The sequence below is a fragment of the Corticium candelabrum genome, chromosome 1 (assembly GCF_963422355.1).
Source record: "Corticium candelabrum chromosome 1, ooCorCand1.1, whole genome shotgun sequence".
Classification (NCBI taxonomy): Eukaryota; Metazoa; Porifera; class Homoscleromorpha; order Homosclerophorida; family Plakinidae; genus Corticium; species Corticium candelabrum.
In genome coordinates, this window is record NC_085085.1 from 9,829,417 (window position 1) to 9,857,176 (window position 27,760).

At 39.1% G+C, this 27,760-nt stretch overlaps 2 protein-coding genes across 5 annotated transcripts; one reads left to right on the forward strand and one right to left on the reverse strand.

Annotated features, from left to right (window-relative positions):
• Positions 1 to 13,996, forward strand: LOC134178230 (lipid droplet-regulating VLDL assembly factor AUP1-like). The gene is made up of 13 exons (XM_062645066.1): positions 1 to 98; positions 162 to 299; positions 3,052 to 3,133; positions 7,123 to 7,191; positions 9,315 to 9,432; positions 9,939 to 10,045; positions 10,114 to 10,158; positions 10,214 to 10,287; positions 12,368 to 12,434; positions 12,495 to 12,573; positions 12,643 to 12,744; positions 12,800 to 13,025; positions 13,849 to 13,996. The coding sequence occupies exons 1-13, from the start codon at positions 16 to 18 to the stop codon at positions 13,886 to 13,888; spliced, it is 1,230 nt and encodes a 409-aa protein (XP_062501050.1). The 5' UTR covers positions 1 to 15; the 3' UTR covers positions 13,889 to 13,996.
• Positions 13,988 to 27,731, reverse strand: LOC134178205 (O-phosphoseryl-tRNA(Sec) selenium transferase-like). 4 transcript variants are annotated; one of them, XM_062645047.1, is made up of 12 exons: positions 27,598 to 27,731; positions 27,400 to 27,506; positions 19,316 to 19,382; positions 18,656 to 18,774; positions 18,426 to 18,584; positions 17,944 to 18,097; positions 16,335 to 16,437; positions 16,131 to 16,260; positions 15,985 to 16,076; positions 15,829 to 15,922; positions 15,190 to 15,322; positions 13,988 to 14,237 (listed from the first exon to the last, which is right to left on the reverse strand). In XM_062645047.1, exons 2-12 carry the CDS (start codon positions 27,422 to 27,424, stop codon positions 13,988 to 13,990), a joined length of 1,326 nt encoding a protein of 441 aa, XP_062501031.1. In that variant the 5' UTR covers positions 27,425 to 27,506; positions 27,598 to 27,731. The 4 variants fall into 4 exon arrangements, with proteins under 4 accessions (XP_062501031.1, XP_062501013.1, XP_062501022.1 ...); XM_062645029.1 differs by having other exon boundaries at positions 27,400 to 27,487; positions 27,598 to 27,730; XM_062645038.1 differs by lacking the exon at positions 15,190 to 15,322 and having other exon boundaries at positions 13,988 to 14,277; positions 27,400 to 27,487; positions 27,598 to 27,730.
• Positions 27,732 to 27,760: the final 29 nt, after the last annotated feature.

Below are 27,760 nucleotides of genomic sequence, written 5' to 3' on the forward strand. Positions count from 1 at the left end.
AAATCAATATCTAGAATGGCGACGGTGGGAACGAGGTCAACGAGCGATGGAAATAATCAAACTGCTGGCAGGGCAGAAGACATGTTTGAAAGATACAGGTTTGCTATCAGTAGTTTGTGAATGTAGATATACAGATGGTTCATGTTGTTCGTTGACTGCAGACTGTCCGCTGATTGGCGTTTATTGCCGCTGATTGTCTACTTTCCTGTCGGTGTCGTTCTTTTGGTTCTCCGTTTGTTTCTTTCTATGCAGCTATTTATTATTGCCACTATTCTTCCTAAGTCGTCACGAATCAGAAGGTTTGTGTTTGTTAGCTATTTTGATGATGGACTGTAGCTATCATGAATAGTTCTGTAGTGTTTTTTGCTATATTGTAAATTTTTTGGTATAAAGACATCAATCATTAATTAGTGATTTTCCGTATCAACGACAACTATTGCATTACCAAAAGCGGACCCTCTGAATACTATTCCAATCCTGTCTCAAGTTTGTAGCAATTTTTGTTTTTGAATTGTTAAGGAAATAACATAATATACATATATGTATTTCACTAAAAGCATTGTACCGACAATAAGAATACCAATATCCAGTCAATGGACAGTGTTTCACCAGTATCGTTTCACTTGCAAATAGCCTGTTGGCAGCAGACATGATAAGTGATCTAGGCCAGAGCCAGAGAGGGAGAGAGAGAGGAGAGTTGCGACAACCCAGATTTATGGGTGCCATTTTGTGTCCAGCCGACAGTAGTAACATTTCTGTATAAATTGTACGAACATCGACAAAGCTTGAAGTTAATGGAACTTATTACTATAGGTATGAACAACACTTTCCCTAATTTTAAGGGACTTTACACGTACGTAGAGTAGTTTTTGACAGCAGGTCTGTATAATCCTGATGACGATAGATAGGGTTAGAGCGCACTTTGTATTGCTGCATGCCCAAACGCAACAGCAAGGCATTCTGCAAGTAGTGACTAAACGAAACAACTATATCTTGTATTTCCCGGATAGTGCAATGTACAACTGGACACAAAATGGCACTCATAATCTCACATGACCAAATGGTCATGTCACAACTCTCTCTATATAGCTCTGATCTAGGCTAGACCAGAAACAGACTACTTAGTAAGGCTGAATTGCAGTCAAAAAATTCATTTTCTTGTTTCATTTTCTGACTTTTGCTTTAAGTGTAAATTACATTGTAACATCACAAAGTGGTCTGTGACTAAGGGTTATTTCTGGGACCACAAATTGGCACAAATTCATAATGGCTTTTTCTACTGAAGAAATGATGTTGCCGATGGCATGCCTCAGGCTTTTGGCGTGGTCTACCAGTTGTCCACTGGCTAGTGTGTAATGGTACCATAAAAATTTCTTGTTCCATTTGCTGTGAAAACATTGAGAAGGTGTGGCTGTGTCTGATTACATGATGTTTGGACATACACTCTTGCTTTTTGTGACCGAGTGATGTGTTTGTTTAGCAGCCATTAAAACAAGAATAACGGAGTCCTTTCTTTGGTTATCCTTTTTCTTCATGGTGCTGGATACTGACAGTTTGTTGCTGAGTTTTCATTGTAGCAACTTGCAATATTACACTCAATTAACAGTTCTACTTGGTTAATTTTAGATTACAAATCCTCTTGAGGCTGGTGTAATGTGTTAACACTGATGGTATTGTAATTCAATGCTTTATGTACCTTTTGATGCAGACATCCTTACTAGCATAATTTCAAGAAGAGTGGGCAACGATCAAACATGTGACTTTATTGAAATGTGGCATCATTATTGCCAGTTGCCAAATTTTCTGGATAGAACACTGTTCATCATCACTCAGCTATTGAAGTTTATTCAACAGACTGTTAGCATTGGGTTTGCATATGGTTATTTGTCGTTCTTGAATCAGTTATCTCACTTCTATTCTAACTCTACAGTCAAATGTCCTTATACAGTACCATGCACATTACACTGCTGTAGCTAATTAATTAATGTTTTACCTGGGAACTATTTTTGAATGATATTGTACAGAAACATAAAATGATGTTAACTAGTGATGATTAAAAGTTGCAATGTGAAGCAGCTATTGCAGTGGTTACTACAAGAATGAAGGAGCACGAAAGTGCTAAACCCTCTAAACCCTTGGCTGCTTAGCTCAGTTGTTCTCTACACCAGGTAGACTGTAAATATTTGTTTATAATTAGAGCTTAGCTGAGTACATCCCAACACTTACAGAACTGGCACCATCCGCTCTTGTGACAATTTAGCACGTGCTCTATCTAATATACTAAAGACCTTGATATGCAGAAGAATTCTTAGCCTCTCCTATGGGCTCGGTTTCAACGACTGGCTGCGCTATTGGGAAAAATACGGGAGTCGTTGCGATTTTCGTAAGTCTAAAGTGGTAGTGAACACAGAGTAGACTGACAGGTGCAGTTACAGTGCATTGCTAAAAATAATACCAGTTGTGACAATCTAACCCTTGCAGGTGTTGTTTGTCGCTTGATCATTGGTCTACGCTCTGTATTACTGTACCTAGTGTCCACACCTTGGGTAGTTACTATTTTAAGTGTTGTTATACGTGTATTGGTTGGTGAGAATAGTCTGACACTAAGTAGAACTTTTTAGGTGGGTCATAATTGTACCTTTATCACAGAAAGTTGTACTCTACTCTTTTCGAAGATTTGAAGTTGTTATGCAATGCGTACATTTTTGTTTTAGTTTTTGTGTTACAAGTGCAGTCTAATAGGTAGTATTAGATGATGCATAAGTAATTCTGTAAACAAACATTACAGTGGCCATTATCTGTTCTGATGAGAACAGCACTTTTATGTGACTTCTAAGTCTTTCTCTTTCTTATGTGTTGATAGTTTACACATCTTAGAACTTTGATATTTTTTGCAAAGATGCGTACAGAATAATTTCTCAGACAAAAAACTCATATGCAATCAAAGTTGCTTTGCCATTTTTTTAGTTGGGAAATTCGGTGATTTCTTCTATTATTCTTTGTCTTACTAGGATAACATTTTGTACAAACGTTTAATTTTAATGTTTTTAGGCTAGCACTTCGGGGATCATCTTTTGTCTTGGGGTTGTTTGTTACCGTTGAAGGACAAGAGAAACGGAATGATAATTGCAATGTAAGTAGTGTTTGTATTATGGTTTGCTTGTTTCTGTGCTTGCACACTGTCACAAGTAACTGCGTCCTTAGCACGTGCTCAGCCGGTCTTGCTGTCAACTCAAGTTGATCTAGTTCAAGAATGACTTGCTAGTCATAAATGCCGGTCAATGACTGAAATGTAACACAATACAATTTCCCGGATGTATATACTACATCCTTTTCCCCCCTCCCCCGAGTATGTGACTGATATTAACATTTAAGAGGTATGCAGTACAACACAATAGCGTAGTCTACTAAAAATTCAGTCTGTCTGATGCCTTTCTTCTTCTACTGGAACGGCTGGAGTCACTCTTTTGTTGGCACCTAGATTTGATGCTGCAGTTGGTTCCACGTGTGTCTCTAAGTCTTTTGGTTCTGTGCTAATCTCCGGCAATGGTACTATCGTGTCCTGTTCTATTTGTTTGTCAACTTCGTCTTGTTGTTCTGGTAAGTCTGGTGCTTCGGATTCTCCCAGCAATACCGGTATGTTACCATTGCTCTTGAACAGGGTTTATCTGGTGGATGTATTGGTTCCACTAGTAGGTCTTCTGGTTCACCTCTTTCATGTTTTTCTGATTGTAAGGTTTTCCGAATCTGATCCCAATGTCGTTTGACTACCCTCCCATCATTCAGTTTGATGATAGGGGGTCTGTTTGGTCTGAACTACTCCAGCTACTCAAGGACGACCTCTGTTGTAATTGCGCACGTAGATTCTCCATTGTAAAGGAAATCATACTATTGCGGTTACCCTTATAGAAATGTTTCGGTTGCCATTGTTTTTTGTGTACCGTTTGCTCCAAGTTGGGGTGTAATAAATCTAAATGTGACCGTAATTTGCGACCCATTAATAATTCTGCAGGCAATATTCCTGTTGTGGAATGCATTGTTATCTGATAGCTGAACAACACTTGTGTCAAGCGATATATGTCAATGTTCCTTGTTTTACTAGGGACAGTCTTTTCTTCAATACTTGTATTGCTCTTTCCACCAGCCCATTACTTGACGGATGATACTGTGCTCTTTAATGTGGTCTATTCTATTTGATTATACAATATCGGTAAACTCTTGACTGGTCAATACTGACCCATTGTATGATACCAGTTTTTTCAGGAATTCCATGATTTGAGAGAAGTTTTCTTAACTTTTCCACCTTAGTTTTCGTCGTCTTTGATTCTACACGTTCTACTTCAATCCACTTCAAGTGTGTGTCAATGAGTACAAGAAACATTTTTCCTAGCAAGGATCCAGCATAGTCTACGTGCACCCTCATCCACGGCTGATGGGGCCAAGACCGGAGATGCAATGGGTTTTTTGGTGCATTCGATGTTTCTTGACAACTAGGACAACTTTGGACCTTGCGTTCGATGTCCCCATTCAGTGCAGTCTACCAGATTATTGTTCTGGTTAAGCCTTTCACCCGTACCACACCAGGATGACCAGGATGTAATTCTTCCAAAACTTGTTGTTGCCCTTGTGGTGGTACAATCACCCTGTACCCCCATAATACGCATCCCTCTCCTATAGATAATTCACTTGCTCTTCGCCAGTAAAGAGTCAAAACTTCGATTAGTGGTTTATTGGCCAACCATGATTGACATAATGTTATACCCTAGACAGTATAGGGTCTTGTTCTGTCCATCTTCTGACCTCTTTTGCCAATACTGGTGACGATTCCAGTTGCTGTAAAAGTTGAATTGTCTCTGGTTGTTCTCCCTCAGTTGTCAACGATAGTTGTAAGGGTAATCAACTGCAGGCATCTGCATTATCAATGTCCCAGCCTGGTTTGTATCGCAACTTATAACTGGGATCATGGCCCATCGATGGATTCTAGCTGATGATGCCATTGGCAGAAGAGTTGTATTCCCCCCCCCAACAATCCTACCAGTGGTGTATGGTCTGAGACTAGCGCAAACTCTACCAAACAGATATTGGTGAAATCTTTGTAGATCAGAAATTACTGCCAGTGCTTCTCTTTCCACCTGTGCGTAGTTCCTCTCTGCTTTCGTCAATGTTCTTGATGCAAATGCTACCGGATGTTTTTTTTCCATCCTTCCCTCTTTGAGCCAATACAGCACCTAAACCGTACGACGAAGCATCACAGGTTACGATGGATTCTTGCTGTTAGTTGAAATGTGCTAACACTTTGGCTGACACTAACAGTTGTTTTGATTGGCGATAAGCTCGTTCTTGTTCAGATGACCAGTTCCACTTTACTCCTTTTCATAACAATCTATATAGTGGAGCTAGAACTGTTGACAAATTGAATTTGCCGTAATAAGATAGCAACCCTAGGTACGCTTCTATTTCTGTCACATTTTGTGGTCTGGGTGCTTCCATTATTGCCTGAATTCGTCCCTTGTCCGGATGTAACCCTGTCTTGTCAATGACATGTCCCAAACACACTACTTCAGATTGCATGAACCAGCATTTATTTGTCTTTATTCAGCCTTAGTCCAGCCTTTCCAACCTCATCAACGCCTTACCTAAGTTAGACAAATACTCTTGTTTGTTTCTTCCTGTTATTAATAATATGTCATCTAAGTAGACCACTACTCCTGGAAGTGCTTGCAACAGAGTTTCCATCGTTCTTTGAAAGATACCGGGAGCCGATGAAACACCAAAAAGTAGTCTATTATACTGATATAATCCTTGGTAGGTATTGATGACTACATACTTACGTGATTCTTCATCAAGTACAAGCTGTTGATACACCCTGCAGCTGATCATCCACAGGCATGAGCAGGTCCGTACACAATCTATGAACAGCTCAACGTCGGGTACAGTCCAAATTAGTACTCATTGAGATTACAGAAGGAACACACATATCTCTACTCGGCTGTAATTGCTTGCAATCCAAATGATACTTTTGGTGTAACGTGTTCCATTTATCGGTTCAACGCTCAAATAGAACTTGATGTTATTGGGACACGTTGCATTGCACCGCTTTACATCTCCTTGCACCTCATTGTGTCAACCCATTGACAGTTCGACTTAGTACAATGCGACTAGATGCTATGCAACGTAACACTCAGGCATTCACATTTTGTAATTGTACCTTAGGCCTCAGCTTTAATACGGGACATTGCAATTTGCTATGCGTGTATTTATTCATACTGTTTTGTACTCGTGTGCATCATTAAAGGTAGTTTGTTTTTGTCTCAAAGGAACACAGTCACAATTATGCGCATGCATGTCAACACTGTCTGCTCATATGGACTGCTTTAACCTCTTTCTAGATTCTGCTCGTAGATAGAACAGAACACAGAATGCATTGCATTTCCAAAAGATGAAACAATGGTGTCAGGCAAATCTCCTGATGGAGAAATTGAAGAAGATCTAGCCGATCCAGTAGGCTCTGTTGGACTCCATATTTTGATTCATATGTGATTGACTTTTGTATTGCAATGGGTGTGGTAGGAGGATGTGAGACATAGTTGCAGTGGGAAGTACGCTAGGGTGAGAAACAAAGGAAGAGGCTGCAAGATGTACAGTGTGAGGCTGTGTTCTTGCAGATCTGGAATGTGCAAGAACTGCAGATGGGTGCATTAATTAATTCCCTAGGAGGTTGTCCAGCCCTTTTCCATGCGCTCCCATGTCTCTAAACAAAATTAATGCAAACCATGCTTCACTGAAAGACAGGTGCTTGATAAATGTTTGGTCTCGTACTAGTTGAAAATGTGTCAAGTAAGATCCATACATGCTCACTGATAAGATATATATATATATACATATATATATATACCTCTTTCATAGATTTAGTCTAGGCTGTAGATATTAAGTGTCTATGTAGCTGATTCAGAAAACTCTTTTGATTCAAACTTTATTTATTTGGGAGAAACTTGAATTCACTATAATTTGGCATGGCGAATTCAACATGAGCCCGCTTACACGAGTTCGAGGGCAACCGTGGCTGTGTCCCTTTAAAGTCACTGACTGTTTGTTCTATATTATTGTTTTTTGATGTTGAAGGTTGTAGTATGTAATCATGTGTCAGTAATGGATCACTGTGCTCTTGAAACAGTATTACCAGCATATCAGGTATTGCAGTGTTTGCGGTATTTTTCAAATATGTGAATACAATTAATTGTCTAGTTAGGCCACAAGAATTAATTGTTTTGTTTGACAGGAAATTGGCTCTGAAATCCGTGCGTGCACACATTTTATTTTATTTTATTTTTATTTTTGCAATGAATAATATGAATATAAATGTCAAACATATGAGCTACCAGTGAACAGAGTCAGAAGTTTGCACCGGCCTAGGAACCGGTGGAGATGGGGGATTAAGCCCCTCGCTCGGTTTAGGAATTGAAATTTTCTGTGCTAGTGACTTTTGTGAATCTGTTTACGGTCTGACATGCGAGGTAATTTTTGCTTACTCGTGATGATATCCACTGTACAGCTTTTACCCCCACCCCCACCCCGCTTGTGAACATCTTCCTACACCACTGTTTTTGCATTGACAGAAGAGCTGAACAGTGCATGCCTCCACAGCAACACATCGTTGGTCGTTTCTGCTAGTACCCAGATGCAGTTCGGATGGCCAGATAATTTATGTATATGCATACACGTGTACGAGACATTTTTCTAGTTCCACGAGACCTATTAGAGCAATGGTGATTTGCTAATCCCTTTCACTGCTTTACATAAGTAGATTTGGCAGAAACAATACGTCCTTTGACTACTGTAGTTACTACAAGCGCAAGCGCAGTCAGAAAAAAATGGGAAAAAAATAGATTTGCAGTTAAAAATTGGTGTGCGTGCCCCTGTCAAACTACTAATTTTCTTCTTGTGGCCTTATTGTAATATTTGTAATTGCTATTACTGCATGGTAATTAGCTCTCAATCAATCCAAAGGGCTCAAAGCTGTTTCTGAATTGATAATTTGCAACTTGAACCAGACCTCGTTTCTTTAGTGTAACATCACTGCAGCACAGTCTGTTAGTTATTTGACGATATTCAAAGGCAGATATGTCACGAGGAAGCAGTTATGCTGCAGTCATCTTAGTGGACAGTTTAAAGAAATGTTGATTGAACGATGTCTTTAACTGATGAAGTGGATACGTTGTACCTGCTAATGCACAGGTATGTTCTAGTTGAAGTATCAGATTTGAGGACACTGACAGTATCTTGATTCTTGTAGTGCCTCTGAGTTTACCTGTGTGTCTTGCTGGCATAAGTCAGTTTATTGAATGTGTAGTTGAAAATATTGTAGTATGTGCTGACATTGTGTTTCATAAAGTAAACCCTGTTTCATAGAACATTGGTGTTGTAGTTGGATAGGGAACAAGTCTCCCAGAAGTTTATTATAGAGATGAAATTTGGAGTCAAACAGTTAATGTATTTGTTAGGGCACAAGAAGAAATAGGTTTTTTGGCAGAAAGAAGCTCATCGGAAGTTAGTGCACACGTATGCACACACACAGACACGCTCATTTTATTTTGAGTTGATATCAACAGGATATGGCATTGCATAAATGCTGCTATGCCAAAAAACTGTCCAATGCTTGTAGTGGCATACTGACCTATGCAAAGCTGAGAATAGATTTTTTGCATTTTACATAAACCTGTAGGCTTCATAGCATGAACTTTGATCTGCTTACACACTGAACACAGTGTGAATTGAAGAGTACTCATTAAAATGCAATTTAACACTACTAAACAGGTCTTTGTAGCAATAGTGAGAACAAAAATGTATAAATTGACTCGCCATGATCACGTCATGACAACACTAACCACAATGCTTAACCATCGGTGCCTGTATGAGCACTTATGCACATGGACTGCTTTCCGTTTGAAAACTGACATCATCATTGTCTTTGTTCAACGTCTAGGCAAGTCAAGACAATATAGAAAGAAAATCAGTGCATTAGTAAGAGTCGGTCCATATGGATTCTCTCATACATCTAATTTTTCTGTGGTTCCTGTAGAATGACTGATGTGACATTTAGGCTGTTTGACACAGCTTTAGTCGTACATGCTCAGTATTTTATATTATATATGAGTATAGACATAAATTAATGCTGCTTTTGTGAACTGTGTTTAATAAAGAGGTCATATATGTCATGAACAAAGTTTCGGCAATTTCTTTTTACGTAGAATTAAATATTAATAGTACTATATAACTACTATGACTAGACTTAGCATTGTTTGTGGCATGTTCAGGCAACACAGCTCAGTCAACAGACCACAGTCAGCTGGTTTTGGTCAGGAAAGACGTTTGGTGTCTCAGACAGGCATGAAGATGTGCTAGATCGAGTAACAGAGTACTGTCAGACAGAAGGTGATTTAGGATTACATTAATTGCAATAAGAATTCTGAATAGCACACGTTGCAACAGTGTCTGCCTGTCATCAGACAGACAGACAGGCAGACAGCTTTTATCTGTTTCTCTTTTTGAACTCTTGGATTATATTACTTCACTTAGTATTCTACTTCTAGTGTTATGCCATGTGTTTACATATATCTGTATTTTTAGTGCTCTTGGTAGCGTTGGACAGACAGACAGACAGACAGACAGATAAACATAATCATTAGCATTATTGGCTTTACTTGTTGGTGACCAGTTTGTGGTCACTGAACATCATAGTCGTAGTGATGATTTATGAAACAATTGATTTTGACAGATGAACAGACAGGTGGACAATAGACAAACAGACAGACAAACTGACTTGTTTGGTATAGCAATAGGCTATTCGCTACAGATTGAACATGTATTTTGAGTAAGGCTGTAACCGAGCAAAATGTGTATGGCAAAGACTTGTGGAATTGTATCAGCTGCATTTTTAGGGTCAACGCCTCTTCTCTTCTTTCCTGAGTCAACTATTACCAATGGGAGGGTTGGCATTCTGAAGTTTTCTTGTCAAGCCTTCAAAATTGGTGTCCCTATTCAACCAGTCAGCTGTTGCTTGTTGTTTATCTCTAGTTTTTTACTCTTTCTCATGTCTTGTTGGCTGTTCTTTAGGTTTCTGTAATGATACACAAGCCATCGTTTCTTCCTATTGCTGTGGTATGCTGGCAGTACCAATACACCAACGTGTTGCACTCAAGTTTGTGTATTGTAGTCTACAGTTGATTCATCTCGTCTTGCTGATTTTCTCTGGGGTCTTTTCTCACCTGTCTCAGTTTATCATATCAAGTGAGGCATCTAGAATCACTAGCAGACTTAATAAATATATAAATTATGTATCAGTTGGTGTAAGAAGGATTTTAGTGACTTTCTGGTAAGAGCTAAGAAATATGTAGTTAAAATGAGTTGAAAGTTACGATTTTTTTGACAACGTGCAGATATTTGTCATACTGTAATCTCACAGTGGTGATATATTACATCACATCTTGTGATCATTTCGAATTCGTATTGAGGGAGTCAACGGGTTTCTAAGAGATGACTTTGTAGTGCCATTCTACTTTGAGCTATACAGTCATTGCTGTCTGTCTGTACATGTCAATGTATGACTTTATGACTGAGAAATTGAGAGGCTAAGAAAAGCTAGAGACTGGATTGTTACCTAGATTGAAATTTTACGTGAATAAGTAACTTTAGCTGTAACTGCATGAAACAATCAGTCAATTAAGTAACCAATGTTTTATGCCATGCTGATAGGTTTGTTGTCCTGTAGTGCTTTATGTATTTCCTTGGTGCTGTAAGTCGTATGAGTAATTCCTAAAGGGGAAGTCCAACAAAAATGAACTCCACCTACTGCAAACGAATCAATTTGTTTAGTACAACCGCTACAGATATATCGAGGATATCGAATGTGAATGCAAAGATATGAAGATCTTTCTTCTTGCCGTCAGTGTTCCTCTCTAAAGTAAAATGGTGTCGATAGAGCTGTATTTCTGTCAGACTCTCAAGCAGAATTCCTCATTACTACGGCTTACCTAGAGAATGCGCTTTTGCTTGAGGATTTGTGTATCCATTTTCTTTGTAATATCCAAAGATAAACATTCAGCGTGTACTACAGAGGACGATCATATTTTCACATCTGGTCTGCTCACTTTTTTTCCTGCTGATTGGTAGGAGGTTACAATCCCAGATGTGAAAATAGGATCTATCTCTGTAGCAAGAAGGCAGATCTTTATAATATCGCCACATTCACATTCGGCATTCTTGATATATCTGCAGTCTTCCCTAAATGCATTGATTCATTTGCAGTGAGCGGAGCATAATCAACCAGGAAGGGGAGAGCCAGCGTGTGTGTGTTACACATCACAGAAACATTGCTCGTTCTTGGTTGCGAAAGCGAAGATAATGGAGTAGCTTATACCAATCGATTTGTCTTTGTCAGATCTACTCATACAAGTTAAGTTTATTTCTGTTGAACTTCCGTCTTAACGGTCACATACTTGGATGACATGCATGTTGGATCTGTTTAAATAGCTTAGTTTCATTAGGTGAATTAAAGATGATCTTATACACCTTGTTTGACCAACAATTTGCAGGCAGTTTAGTATTGAGACACTGCAAAACATTTGCAACGATCAGAACATTTGAATTTCTTGTCATGGTTGTAGGAACATTGTGGATTGATATCAGTATTATGTTGAGTTACTATGCAAACTTGACAAATCCATGAACTCATTATAATGTCTATGATTCAAGCTATGTATAGAGAAGTACTGCACAGAACATCTGCACTTGCCAAATGCTACAACACTTTACTACCACTGAATTGCAAATAATTACAATTGGACATACTTGAATCTACTTCAAAACGTTTCATTGCTTGCCACCATAAACTCAATCTCTTTACCTACCTTATCTGATAAGGTAAGCCTTTGATTTGGATTAGCAAAATAGATAAAGGCAGCTGCTCCTAGACTTCGATACCAATGAGAGCTTGCCTTTGTTAGGAATGGCAGGTTGTGTTGTCTGACATCGTACATGGCTTCCAAAACGGCAGTACGCATATACAAGTCATATTTCAGTATTACCACAAGCTGGCCAGCTTTAGGAATCTGCTTGCAGGCAGTTTCCAGCTTATGTAGCAGGATTTTAGATGGGTAGTTTACAATGAGGTAGCTATTGTACTGCTCTTGTTGATCAATGACCATCAGCAGTACTTAGCAAACTCATAATGTTTGTACACCTGTGTACACACCTTGCCAACTCTCTTCAGTTTGATTTATTAGAATTAAATGCAATGTTAATGACATGCATATGTTTACAAAGTGGAAGATGTCAGTTATAATAATTATCATGATCTGTTGTACGATAGAATATTACCTGTTATTGAGCCAGTAAGTGGTGACATTCCTGAAAACTTTGCTGAGAAGACACAAATAGTTTGGTGATTATTTGTGTAACTAATACAAATTTGTATCAAGCCTGCTTTAATTTTACAGGTAATAGCAGACTCTGTCCAACTCAAGGCAACTCAATTTCAGCTACGGGACAAGTTGGACATTATATCCCAAGTGCACGGTATGACAATGACAGCTGAAAATAGTAGTAGGCAGTGTTTCAACCTTTTTGTAAAAAATTGCACCGTAGGCTTGTTAAGCACAAGAAGTGATTCAAGACTAGTAGGAATGGTCAAACAAGTGAAAGAAGTTCTACCCCATGTTCCAAATGATGTCATTCAGAGGGACCTCCGTATGTTTTCTTGTCATATTATTGCCCTCACAACATGGCGGTGTTTGCTATATAGAGAGAACTCGATGCGTTGATACAACCATTTCAAATATAGTTGAAGGAACCATTCAGTTTAGTCCTGAAGCTGTTCCTTCATCTGCCCAGTCTCGCCTTCCTTCTTCACCAGTAAAAGCTATTGCATCGGACAGAAAAAAGCTGGGGTCTTTACAACCAAAACCTGCACCTTATCGTCCGCTTTCACTAAAGGAGAGGAAGAAGGCTTTTATTGAAGATGCACGCCGGTAAGTAATTACAGTAATTGGTAGCTATACTCACGTTTACAGTGTTTTGAAAAGTGACTGAAGTTTGTACATTTGCTATTGGTAATGCAACCTGCAGTTGTGCACCAGCCAATGAATATTATTGGGGATCACAAGACACAATTTGGTCACAAAAAAATCAAGCATGATTAAATCCAGCTAAGCCTTGAACTCGTCGTGTGCATTTGCATTTTAAATGGCATTTTGAAATAATACAACGTTTTAACATGTAAGACATTGAATTATGCATTTTTATAATGACACAGTAGTTAGCTTAAACACCAAGACATAATTGTCGACATGTGCTTTGTTAGCCAACTGCACAAGCCTCATCTAAGGTGGAGTGGGTTTCAAAAGAGAGACGTTGGGTATGACTTGAAATGCATTGGAGAATGACTTGAATTGTTCTGTTTCGATTGACCAAATGCATTCAGATCACTGGTGTTCAGATAAGTGACATACTAATGTGAGTAACAGTACCAACCAAATGCATTCAGATCACTGGTGTTCAGATAAGTGACATACTAATGTGAGTACCAACAAACAGCTTGTGTCAGGGATACTTCTTGGGACAAGATGATCAGAGGGAAAAACAAAGTTAATTATAGAGATCCTTCTACTAGACAAGAAAGCTGATGCACTTTATGACAGTATAAACTAAATGGCAAATCTATTGACGATGCAGTCTGTGTAGCCACAGTTCATATGTTATAGCATAATATTTTTCCATACTGAATTTCTATCTCACCTTACTTAGCAAAGATTTATTTATTGATGTGATCTCATACTATGCTGTACTCTGCAGGCGTTATTTGGAGAAGCACGGAGCATCACAAGACAGATAGCATACAAATAATGTATGAATTTTACTTGTGAGTGACTAGTAGTACAGTATTCGTTGTGGCTCTATTCCATTATCATTTACTAGAATAAGAAAGACGTTATCAAACATCTGGTCTGTCTGATTTCTCCTGCTCTTCTTTGCTTTGTGACACTTCCTGGATGACTCCCCTCTTGCGTTTGAATTTCATCAGGACTTTCTTCAGCCGTTTAAGGAATGCATCAACCTCATCTTTGGTCATTCCAATGGCAGCTGCTGCTGTTAAGTAGGGTGATGGATAATGATTGGAGTGAGCTCCCCAGTTAATGAATGTGTATGACCCAATTGTCCGACGTGATCCTGAGGCAACAACCCTGCCACACAGATACAACTGCCCACATAACCATATTGCTTCTTCAACAGGACAACAACGACAACACAATAATTAATACTAATGGAACAATATCATTGTAGATACTTACCATGTAGGTGTGTACTTTATACCATGGTCACGTAATGTGCGACCAGTCACAAGCACGTTTAGATGGTCTATATTATGATGTAATGCACAGCAAGTGTGTAATAAGTTACTTCCAGTTAATATCACACTCTCACTTATTGTCACGTGACCAAGGTATAAATAACTTATCGTATGATTAGTATGCTATACGGCTTTATATCAGCACTCAGAGCGGCCTTATAGCCCTAAGCTTTGCCTTGGGTGATAATACTGCCCCTTTGTGCTTGTAAATGCCATATAGCATGCTAATCATACGATAACCTATACTTATAATGTACTAGTACTACTATTTTTTAGAAATGAAATGAAACAGTTACACAAATGGGGTATTCTTGTGATCATCATTAATCATGCAAGAGCTATGCAAGGCTAGTTTCTACCACGGACAGTCATATATTGACTTGGTGGACAGATTCTCATCCACCTGAGACTCTAAAACATCAGCACCACTTCCATATAATGTCCTGAGCTGTCATTAATTGAAGAGCTATTTGTTGTGTAGCAAGCAGACAAAAAACAAGAACTTAACATATTGACCTATTGTTACAAACTGGAATGAGCACATGCACTGCACCGGTCATTACTGTAGCCCTAACGCATGCGCGCCTCAGGTTAATGAATTGCTTTCATGTCTACAACCACATAACAGCAAGCTCCTTGCTATTACTGTTGTGGTGTTATATTGCCTGAATCCTCGACATATGGTGTAGTGCTCAAGTCTCCTCCTATCAGTATTGCCCATTGTTTGATGTCACATTACTGGTAAGAAGCTCAACACAAAATTGTGTGTAGCAGAGTCCACCTACCTTGCGCCTGACACAAATCTTGTGAATAGCATACTGCCAAGCTCTGTAGTTTCTGTGGGATCCACCTCATCGGTGTCACCTGCAAGAGCCTTTGACTTCGTGGCTTCTCCAACTATAGTTTCTAAACTCAGTGCTAAGAAAGCAAAGAGAGAACAAGTCAACAATGGACAGCACACAAAGATATCAAATTGTTGCACGAGGTTGCTAACAATGTATGTATTATGTATCTACGAAAGTTGCAGTTATGATGGAACAGTGGTGATAAGAATAACCAGGATGTCAATAGATTTGACATATTTACACAATTAATTCCTGATCCTTTGGACTATGAAGTAATACCTAGTAAGATTGCATACTGCAAATGGTGACAAAATTTGACATTTTGAATGCAGAGACATGGTGCAAGCTCTGTCCTATTTGTCATTGGTAGAAGCTGTTGTGCTGGTGCTATGGCCCCCTGTATTATGATACTGAAGATATCATTGGCCCAACCAACATTTTCTAATTTTTGGCTTTACGTGTTAAAAATTAGCTGCAAAGTCTAGGTGCAAAAATAGGTCAACTTAAGATACATCACCTGGACCTTGCAGCATTCCAAAATTCATGAGTACACATAACTTGTTTGCAAGCATTACTTACCCAATGATATCGGATTGTTTTTCGTTTTCAGTAATTTCTCACCATGACTTTCAGCTACAGATGAGAGACCAGCTGATAGATATTCATACACCTCCTACCAATACTATTACATTCAGTACGACTTCATTGAGAAACAATAATCATTTCTATATTGACCTTCCTTTGGCTCAATAGTTTCCTGTAGCCGCTTGCTCCAAGTGAAAGTAATGTAATGAAAACATCAATAGATGGTGTAGCCGATGCTCTCCCTTCATATTCCGACAGTCAGAACTGAAGATCTTGGACAGAACATAATAACAAACCTGGATATGTCTGACTGATGTCATCAATAAAATGCTTTTCAAAACCCACGACAATGGCACCTCCTACAGGTACTAGAAAGTTCTTGTCTGTACTTTGTACAAAGGCGTCCAAGCGGCCTGTGCGGTGAGCCTTAAAATAAGACAACAAAACAGACTGAATTGAGTGCGTGCATATGCAAATAGAAATCGGTCATGTGTCTCGACCTCTTGAATGAGATGCATACATTTTGACGATTGTACTCCATAGGCATTGTTGACAATATGTGGTATGTCATACTTCTTGCATAAAGCAGCTAGCTCAACAAGTCTATACAACCAAAAAAACATTTAATTGATACAATTTTGAAGACAAGTCTTCAACAGAAAGTTTGCACACAGTAGCTTTCAAGTACAACCTAGCTTGAGTATTAATATTAGAGCATGCAGGGGCCGGGTAATACACTGTAATCACAGGTGTCTCATAAGGTGTTCCCAATTTCACTGCATGATTTCACATTTATTAAACTAGTATTATCACTGGAGTGCCCAAATTTGCACAAAATGTGTTTTACTATCACGTAATAAAGTGTACATTAACGCTTGATGATACATAGTGGCTAAACTCATGTAGATATGCACAGCAAGTGGTGTCCTCCACATATCAAACTGAGCATTCTCATTCTCTAAATTAGTCGTATCATTCCAAGTTGTAGTGATAATTGCAATTAGCCATGTCCATTCAATACAACAAGGAAGCAGTCAGAAATTCTTATCAAATGGTGTTTGGCACGGAACATCAATAAAAATACTAAAATACTGCTGACACCAACATTTTAAATCATAATCGGTCGAAATAAACATGGAATAATATATGCATCACTCTCGCATGTGTACAGCCAGAGTGGTAAACAAACGTAGTTGGCACTGGCAACTACAAGACAGTAGTTTGTTTGTAGAACGAGTTGTTGTTTACAGGTCTTCAAAGCACACTTTCTATGGTATAGTCTAACTGAAGCACTCTCCAAAATGAATTTGATTCATTCCGTTTAGACGTGTCATAGTACTACTGCAGTGTTGATCCATTTTCTAAGACATACCCACATCCTATCATGTGCTCATGTTGTTGGTATGCTGTAGTCACTAGTTGAGGCCTGGTATTTAATTAGAAATGCTAAAAGCCCAGAGTCACCTTGCAGTTAAATCATGCTGACAGCAATACATGACCAGGCAGCAAAGCAAGAAAGCAGTAGTTTCCATGGATCTCTTTGTCTCCTCAAATTCTAAGCACAGGGTACAGCCACGTACTATGTAGAAAGGTATACACAATTAATTGATATTTATACACTTAGTAGCTGACACGTTTAAGTATACATAATATTAATTACCTACAATTAATTTCCCATTACATTTTCAAACTGCTCTCCACTTGGATATGATTCTCCAAATTGAAACTGCATGGCTCTCAAGTAAATATGTAAATACGAGCATCCTGCACAGTAGCAAAATTCTTACCCTACTCGCCATGAATCTAAGTGTTGTCGCATGCTTTTCCTGAACAGTGATTTGATAACTTGATTTAGCAATATGTTATACAGATACTTTTATTGATACCGTTACAGTGGTAGTAGCAGTAGTGGATCTTACATATATAGGTATGCAGGTATAGAATTGTACATACGTAATATGTACAATTTTTCAAATACATCATTTGCAGTAAATGCTATACCAACTACAACTGGTCTGGCATATACAAGGAGTTTAATTAAATGCTCACCTCATTGAATCAGTTACTACTAGTTAGGACAAAAAGATTGAAAGCTAGGTAATACAGTACCTGTCTGCTGCACGAGGTGCAAAACAACTTGTAGTTGAGTGAAGACATAGTATAGACTCAGAGCCTAATTCCTGTATTTTCTCTTCCACAGCAGCCACATCCGTCCGAAGTTCATCTCCTTCCAACACATTCTCCACAACTACTGGCTCAAATCCTGGTGTAATATGAGGACAACACAAATCACATAAAAAGCATAGTCAATACACAAATTATTTACAAATAACAAATTATAAAATTAAGAATATATTTCTCGTAATTCTAAATTAATAATTACTCTTACAGCTAAATAAAACAATTCATCTAATGAACAATCAATATGTAGAATCAATATGCGTTCTGTACTACCTGAATTATCTCTTGGGGTTAACTGTTTCAACCATGGCCAGAAAAGGCGAATTATTAGAGAGGGGAACTATTCAAGAGAGTGGGATAATTTGAGGTAGTAAGGTATCATCTGTGTTAGTACATTAGCATAAGCTCACCTGCTGTTATCATGCTCTTGAAGCACGACTTCTGATCAATACGAGGCCAAATGATATACTTAGCTTTAGGTCGTTTGATTCTGAGAGTCAGAAACGTAAGGACAAGACTCATGCCAGTAGCTACGGGTAGTAGCACACAAGCTGCAGCAGATCTCACACCTTCAAACAACTCAGTTACCTTTCATCATAATCTCACATGCATACATTGTATTTGTATCAATAGTTATAACCTGCTAGTTTGATTGTGTCAAGTACCAAGCAGTTTGTTAGACGCATAAGAAGTGATGAACCAGCTGCTTTTGGCTGTATCGCTGTTATGTCTCCAGAACGACCAACACCATGACCTAGCCTGTAAGCATAGAACTGTGTTCAGTTCCAAAAAATGACAAAAGTGAAACAATCAACCATCCATCCAAATCTATGCTGACAAGTACACCTACAAAACTAATGCTTACGTATAACGAGCATTTATCAATTTATCAATTACTGTGGTTTTTAAAAAATGTCAATTACTGTTTATGCCGTGTCTCTACAGGCACTGAAATGATGCCAGTTATATCAGCATTGATCATATTTTGATTCACTGAGCAGACATTCTTCCATCATGAAGAGTACAAGTACCTAAATGTTTAGAGTGACAAAGCATAACATGTGTGAGAGTGTGGTTGAAGGTTGATATACATTCATAAGCTAGCACACTGTCTGTTAGCGGTGGCAGATTTCAGTTGACATCTAAATCAATCCACCTACCATTGCATACCACTACAAATGCAGGTGAGCTACTAACAAGTCAGAACTGCCAAATTCCTGAGTTTTGTGCAATGCAGTGAGTGAAATTTGGCGTAAATAACACTAGAAATAAAAGCACTTACAAAATCAACTCTGTTTACCTAAAATGACGACGTGCAACAAAATCACTTGCAATTCTTGCTTCCCTCTCTCCTGCACCAATGTTGCCTGCAACATAAACCAGAAAATTGAACACAAAAACAATCAGAAAGTAAAAATGTACATTAAATAATATAATGTACATAAAAAGTTTGATGGCACTTAATCAGTGTTTCCACTGGAAATCTTTGATTAGTAGCCACTTGGCTAAAGAAGTTTGTTTGTTTGTAGCCAAGCAGTTTATTTCAAAGCCAAGAAAAATTGCCCAAACATCAAACAGATAATGATTAATCTAAAAAAACAACAATTACAATTGATTCAAGTTTAACCTGGTCTGACAGACAGGCAACATTGATCAATGGTCACATCAAGTGTACTGCTAATCTGACACAAGTTGTGCTCAAAGAAACGTGACTTTGGATACTGTGGTAAGACTAAGTCCACAAACCAGACTTCAAGCGTTCAGTGGCATCCTTCTTGGCTAGTTATACCAAAATTTAAAAGTTCTGTCAAAATCAAAGTCTGGAAGTCTTGGCTATTCTGTGCTCACCATAATTGAGGTCATCATTCCCGTCCTCTTTCTCATGGTTTCTGCCATCAGTCTGATTCTGTTTTACTTCCGCACAGTCATCTTCAGAACCTCAGTTCTAGTCGAGTGCACCTGCTATGTGCAGAACATAGATAGAGCATGTGCAATAGATTGGTCTTGTAGTGAAACTCCAATGCATTGTGCTAATTGCCATTCTTGGCGGACCGTTAACGACTATGCTTGCAAGATCCATAGAAAGGCATACACCGAACACTGCAACAGTTTAGCCAAATTGGCGAGTAGGCATTACCATTTATCGCCAGCGACATCTGTTTGTAGCATTTGGCTATTTGGCGGTGGGCCAGCGGAAACACTGACTTAATTCATGACATTGCATATTAATGATCAAAAATGTATCAGTGTTCTCCCAAGAATCTCCCAGCATAGTAACCCACTATTCCTTAGTGGTCATAGTCAGTAAGTGGTACATACATATGTGAAATGGAGAACAAGCCGTCATGATGCTCTGTGTGATGTCTTCTTTCACGCTCTTTCAGTACAATGCTAACTGTCAAAGAGAACAAAGCTGCTCAGTCGGCAACAACATGCATCCAGGAGATGTCTTTGTAGTATATACATTGGATGAACTTGAATTGTGTTATATTTCAGTCATTGACCAGCATTTAGGACTAGCCAGTCATTCTTGAAATAGATCGACTTGAGTTAACAGCAAGACCGGCTAAGCTCGTGCTAAAGACATAGTTACTTGTAACATCTGGCGACGAGGATAACGGCAGTATTTGGACAAATAGCGAAGTTTGACGAATCAAAGGAGGAACGGCCACTTTATGCAGAAAAGTTAGAACAATACTTCGCAGCGAATGGCGTAGACGACGCTGATAGACAAAGAGCTATTCTATTAAGTGTGATTGGAACTCACACGTATCAAATTTTACGATTTTTAGTGGCCTAAAGAGAAGTCGGTCAACGAAATACTACTGGTGTTGACAGAACACTTCGACCCAAGCCATCAGTAATAGTACAACAATTTGGATTGAACAGTCGATCGCGTCAGCAAGGTGAGTCAATCGCTAAATTCACTGCAGAACTGCAGCGACTCAGTAAACATTGCGGAATTCGGCGCGGTGCTTAGTGATATGCTACAAGACAGACTAGTCGTAGGAATAATAAATGACCGTATACAGTGACAACTGTCGACAGAAAAAGAGCTGACATTCAAGAGGGCGTATGAATTAGCGATTACACAAGAAACAGCTGAAAAGAATACCACAGAGCTAAAGCAGAAGGAAGTAATGAACGCCTGGCAACCCAGAAGGAGAGTCCGTACACCAGTTACACAAGTAGCCTGTACACCAGTTACAGAAGCAAGGAGTACCCAAAGCAAGTCACAGACGGACTGACAAGATATCCTGTTGTTGCTATCGCTGTGGTAAACAGGGACACAAACAGTTCAAGTGCTGGTTCAAGGATGTCAAATTTTTTTGGTTGCGGCAAAATTGGACATGCAAAGGCTGTCTGTCGCACAGTGAGAAAAACGGCTCAGAAAGAGGACAGTGCTAGAGGTACAAACAAAATCGGCTATGAGGAGGCACAGTCAGCTACAAATGAGGATGAGGAGGTTGAGTGGATTAGTGACAATATTCACGCTTTTCACAAAGGAAAAATCCTATGAAGACAACGCTGACTGTACAAGAACAGCCACTCAAGATGGAAATAGACACGGGAGCGAGTGCCAGTATTGTGCGCAAAACAACATGGAAGTCAGTCCGGAAGGAAGGTGAAGCACCATTGAAAGACACCAGGAAGACACTGATGACATATACTGGGAACCGGTACCTGTATGTGTAGACACTCTGGATGGATGCCTACTGTCTCTTCCACTTGTAGTAGTGGCAGGCCCTGGCCAGAGTTTATTAGGAAGAGACTGGACTAGACAAGTACAAATTGATTAAGGAAGAGTTCATCTTTTGGAGGCACACCCTCACCAAGGAAATGTGGAAGACTTATTGTTGTTACACAGTGAAGTGTTCAGTGGAATGTTAGGCAGATTGAAAAGTGTGAAAGTGAAATTACCAGTGAAAGAAACGACGAGTCCCAAGTTTTACCGACCAAGACAAGTACCGTATGCTTTGAGAGAGAAGATAGAACAAGAATTGTTCGACCTCACAAAAGCCAGAATTATTGAGCCAATACACTATTGGAGTGGGTGGCCCCATAGTTCCAGTATTGAAAAACAATGAAAAGGTTAGAATCTGTGGAGAATATCGGTTGACAGTGAATCAAGTGTCAAAATGCGATACTTATCTGATTCCACGCATTGAAGACTTGTTTGCTCAAATAGCTGGAGGACAGCAGTCTAAAACCCTGGATTTGGATAGAGCATATCAACAGCTTGCACTTGATAAGGAATCACGTAAGTATGCCATCATCAATACTCACCAGGGATTATATCAGCATAATAGACTACTGTTTGGTGTTCCCTCAGCTCCCGGTATCTTTCAAAGAACAATGCAAACTCTGTTGCAAGCAATTCCAGAAGTAGTGGTCTACTTAGATGACATATTAATAACAGGAAGAAACAAACAAGAGCATTTGTCTAGCTTAGGTAAGGTGTTGACGAAATTGAAAGAGGCTGGACTACGGCTGAATAAAGACAAATGCCGGTTCATGCAATCTGAAGTAGTGTATTTGGGACATGTCATTACCAAGACAGGGTTACATCCGGACAAGGGACGAATTCAGGCAATAATGGCAGCATCCAGACCACAAAATGTGACAGAATTAAAGCGTACCTAGGATTGCTATCTTATTACGGCAAATTCAAAAGTTCTAGCTCCACTACATAGATTGCTACAAAAAGGAGTAAAGTGGAACTGGTCATGTGAATAAGAACGAGCTTATCGCCAATCAAAACAACAGTTAGTGTCAGCCAAAGTGTTAGAACATTTCGATCCACAGCAAGAGTCCGTCGTACCCTGTGATACTTCATCGTACGGTTTAGGTGCTGTATTGGCTCAGAGAGGAAAGGACGAAAAAGAACATCCAGTAGCATTTGCATCGAGAACATTGACGAAAGCGGAGAGGAATTATGCACAGGTGGAAAGAGAAGCAATGGCAGTAATTTTTGGTCTACAAAGATTTCACCAATACCTGTTTGGTAGAGAGTTTGTGCCACTCTCAGACCATACACCACTGGTAGAATTGTTGGAGGGAAACACAATTGAGGAAGAACAAGCAGAAACAATTAATTTTACAGCAACTGGAATCGTCACCAGTATTGGCAAAAGATGTTAGAAGATGAACAGAACAAGACCCCATACTGTCTAAGGTATAATATTATGTTCATCATGGTTGGTCCAATAAACCACTAATTGAAGTGCTGACTCCTTACTGGCAAAGAGCAAGTAAATTATCTATAGAAGAGGGATGCTTATTATGAGAGTACATGGTGATTGTACCACCACAAGGGTAACAACGAGTTTTGGAGGAGTAATGTGGTACGGATGAAAGGCTTAGCCGGAACAATAGTCTGGTGGCCAGGACTGGATGGGGACATTGAATACAAGGTCCTAGGTTGTTCTAGTTGTCTAGAAACAAGGAATGCACCACCAACAGCTCCATTGCATCCCTGGTCTTGGCCCCATCAGCTGTGGATGAGGGTGCACGTGGACTACGCTGAATCCTTGCCAGAAAAAATGTTTCTTGTATTCATTGACTCACACTCGAAGTGGATTGAAGTAGAACCTGTAGAATCAGCAACGATGAAAACTACAGTAAAAAAGTTAAAATATTCTCAACTCATGGAATTCCTGAAAACTGGTATCAGACAATGGGTCAGTATTCACTAGTCAAGAGTTTACTGAATTCGTAAAATCAAATGGAAAAGACCACATTAAAACAGCACTGTATCATCCGTCAAGTAATGGGCTGGAGGAAAGAGCAGTACAGGTATTGATGAAAGGACTGTCTTTAGCAAAACAAGAAACATTGACATATTGCTTGACACAAGTGTTGTTCAGCTACCGGGTTACATCGCATTCCACAACAGGAATATCACCTGCAGAAATATTAATGGGTTGCAAATTACGATCACGTTTAGATTTGTTACACTCCAACTTGGAGCAAACGGTACACAACAAAACAATGGCAACAGATACATTTCTACAAGGTTAACCGGAATAGTATGATAAACTCTACAACGGGGTGAGAGTCTATGTGTACAATTACAACAGAGGTCGTCCTTGGGTAGCTGGTGTAGTTCAGTCTACAACAGGCCCCCTATCATACACTATCAAACTGAATGGATGGGAGGATAGTCAAATGACACTTGGATCAGATTCGGAAAACCTTACAATCAGAAAGACATGAAAGGGAGGAACCAGAAGACATACTAGTGGAACCAATACATCTACCGAGTAAACCATGTTCAAGAGCAATGGTATCGGTATCGCCGGGAGAACCCGAACAGTGGGATGTCGCACCAGACTTACCAGAACAACAACAACATGGAGTTGGCAAACAAATAGAACAGGACGCGATGGTACCATCGCTGGAGATTAGCACAGAACCAGAAGACTTAGAGACACACATGGAACCAACAAGAGCATCAAATCTAGGTGTCGACAAAAAAAGTGACTCTAGTCTGCCGTTCCAGCAGCAGAAGAAAGTCACCAGACAGACCAAATTTTTACTAGATTAGACTATTGTGTGGTACATCATACATCTTAATTGTTAATATCAGTCACACAGTTGAGGGGGAGAAGGATGTAGTATATACATCCGGGAATTTGTATAGTGTTACATATCAGTCATTGACCGGCATTTAGGACTAGCAAGTCGGTCTTGAAATAGAGCAACTTGAGTTAACAGCAAGACCGACTGAGAGTGTGCTAAGAACGCAGTTACTTGTGACAGTCTTCCAACCCTGATTTCAAACAAGGATCACCCACGTATTTTAATATCTCAGCTCAAAATTCTTTTCAACCACAGTACATCATCAAAGCTGCACACTATGCAGGTGCAGCAGAAGTAGGTCGGATTGAAAAAGACAGCCATCATGGTGATTTTGTGAAAGCTACTGGTGGCATATCCCACCCACTGGTCTTTGAGACTTTTGGATTGTGGGCCAGCCATGGTCACCAAGAACATTGCTAGAAGACTTGCCTTTCAAGAAAATATGTCAATGAGCAAGGCTACCACTAACTTGCACAAATAGCTATCTGTTACATTATGGCTATACAATGCCAAGATGATTTTACATACATTGGCATTGGACTGTAGAGAGAGTGCTCTATTAGCCTTCTAGCATGTTCTGTGAGTTTTGATTAATTAAAAAAGAAGAATATATATATATATATATATATATATATATATAGAATTTGGTCTCAGTAGCCATTGTACACAGAAGTGCTGTTGTATGGGTAGCAGTAAAGGCTGATTCACACTGAGCACATAATGTAATGTAACGTATTTTATCCACATAGAACCATCTACGTAACATAATGTAACATGCCCTCTAGATAGCATTCACATTGATCTTCTCATATACGTTCAGCATCCCATACATGACGTCACGCATGGAAAATTTCATCACATTTAAGCAGAGGAAACTTTGTTTCTTGCTGCTTCTTCTTATTTCTCGGAGACAAAGGAGAAAAGTACACGAAACAAAATGTGGATTAGATAAAGTTTCCAGTGCAGGCAGGCTCTAGGGAAATACCACGCCCTATTCAATGAAATAACATGACCAACCACATCGTACAAACACGGCTACTAACGTACAAGGTCAATAAGCCACTCATCGGTATCCATCTTACAGCAGTAAAATGCGCATACTCAGAAGAGACACCCACACACTGCTCCATGATTGGACAATTGCTTGCGTCAACCGGGAAAAGTTGAATCCATCTCAGCATCTTACATTATGTTTCGAAAATCAATACAGTACGTTATGACAACAAATTTGTCAGTGTGAATGATCTTGCATAACGTAAAGTCACCTTACGTTACATTACGTTACATTAAGCGCTCAGTGTGAATCAGCCTTAAGGTCCTCACGTAGTGAACCCTAATTACATGGGTGTTTCAGCTAAATTAATTTATTGATATCAAACATTATGACACTATGCATTGTTGCTCTCCTTCTTTCAAATCTTGGAAAATGCAGTCATTGTAGAAATGTCCATGTTGGAAATAGAAAAATGTGTAAGCAGAAAAACAGCGAAAAAAGCTTCAACCTCATAGTACAAGTAACAGTAATACAAGAATCACTGAACTGGCAGCATAAGAATGAGTTGCCTTTTGTATATATTCAGTAAATCCTTTAAATTACCCAAATGTTGTTTCATCAATCCACTATAATTGTGCCAACAAAGGCATCTTGAAATAACCACCATTTCCAATGTCATGACTATGCAGTATTATTCCAAATTTTACAAAAAAATACATATTTTTTCTTAACTTACGTTAATTAACTTGAGATACTAATGTGCCTCTCTCCTAATTTATTTCTATGTTATTGACAAATTCACCCTCTGTGAAAGTAAGCAAAGTATATGTCACCACAACTGGCCTCTCAATAACCAAGCTGCTAAACAAGTCTCAGAAAAACCCATGTTTCCATAAATTCTATATGGCAGTGGATGTCAATCTACAAACATTTAGCCAGTTCTGAACAGCATACACCACCAGGAAGACAATGACTTCCTTGTCAACAGTCTTCAGATCATGCCACCTACTAGTAGATCACAACTACTAGAAACTCACCACTAATGATATGTCTCAGAAACACAGCAGTAGGTCCGGTTGGTCCAGTTTCAACTGGACCACTTTCAATATTTGTTATCTTTCAACAACGAACCATTCCCAGCAACTTCCGGAATAAGGCATTGAATAAATGAGTTTATTTAATCACTCTGAGACAGCCTCACATGAAGTGCCTGCAGCCCCATAGATTAGAAGCAAAAGCATACAGCTCGTAGAACTGTTCATTCTGGTTTTAGAAAAGCAGATAGTAAGTGGAACCAGGTGGTGTTGCTTCTGTCACCTCCTTCCAATTTCTCATCGCCTTATAAGCTTTTTGTTTCCTAAGAGACCCTTCTGGAAGTCTAACCCTGTACTGCATCGTACACTGCACAGACCCAATGCATGGTTTTATACCTGGCCGAACTTTCACTACGACGTCAATGATGCTCAGGACGTTGCAATCTGTCTATATTACTATGTAACACAAGAAAAGCTAATCTTATGTGTCTGTCGGCACATGCGAGTCTGTGCGTGCTTGCCAATTTTCAACCAAACCACTTCCAAACTGTCGACTAATGCCCTGTGTCTACTCTAAGGCACAAAAAGAACAAAATATACATCATTCTTGTTGTCAGTACCAGAAATTAACCAGAACTCTATCGACTAAGACTAGTTATTGTTATTATTAATATTCTACCAATACTAATAATAATAATAACAATAATTTTAATTTTAAATTATTATATAGTTATTATCATTTAGACTATCCCAATTAGTTAGCATTTATTCTACCTTGAAAGTTATTGCTGTCCATCATTGCTAATTCATAAAGGAAGCCTTCAATTGCAGCATCATCCCAACCATCTGGGGGCAACTTGCGCTGTTAAGAGCAAACGATGCTATACAATTGCAACGTAGTCGGTCAATTGTTTGCAAAAAAAGACAAATTGACGTGTAGACCTACATCTAGCCATCTAGAAAGTAGTCTACCTGTTCAAGAAGTTGCTTCACTTGATTCTCTCGTGAATTTCTAGCATCTCGCGCCTGCTTGATGTAAGGAGAGGGCACAATAGACTCTGCCATAGAGAGATTTGATGAGTTCATATCTAGCTAGCAAGGTGTCTCCACGAGATGAATTGTGAATACGGGACAT

What these genes read in the sequence shown, in the direction of transcription:
- LOC134178230 (XM_062645066.1), top strand. Translation starts at nt 16, where the DNA reads ATGGCGACGGTGGGAACGAGGTCAACGAGCGATGGAAATAATCAAACT. An exon ending in AACGGAATGATAATTGCAAT is followed by an intron (nt 3,134 to 7,122) that starts GTAAGTAGTGTT and finishes TTGATGTTGAAG; the next exon opens with GTTGTAGTATGTAATCATGT. An exon ending in CGTTTCTTCCTATTGCTGTG is followed by an intron (nt 10,159 to 10,213) that starts GTATGCTGGCAG and finishes TGTGTATTGTAG; the next exon opens with TCTACAGTTGATTCATCTCG.
- LOC134178205 (XM_062645029.1), bottom strand. Translation starts at nt 27,711, where the DNA reads ATGAACTCATCAAATCTCTCTATGGCAGAGTCTATTGTGCCCTCTCCT. An exon ending in TGAAGCAACTTCTTGAACAG is followed by an intron (nt 27,488 to 27,597) that starts GTAGACTACTTT and finishes TGCTCTTAACAG; the next exon opens with CGCAAGTTGCCCCCAGATGG. An exon ending in GGACAGCAATAACTTTCAAG is followed by an intron (nt 19,383 to 27,399) that starts GTAGAATAAATG and finishes TTTATGTTGCAG; the next exon opens with GCAACATTGGTGCAGGAGAG.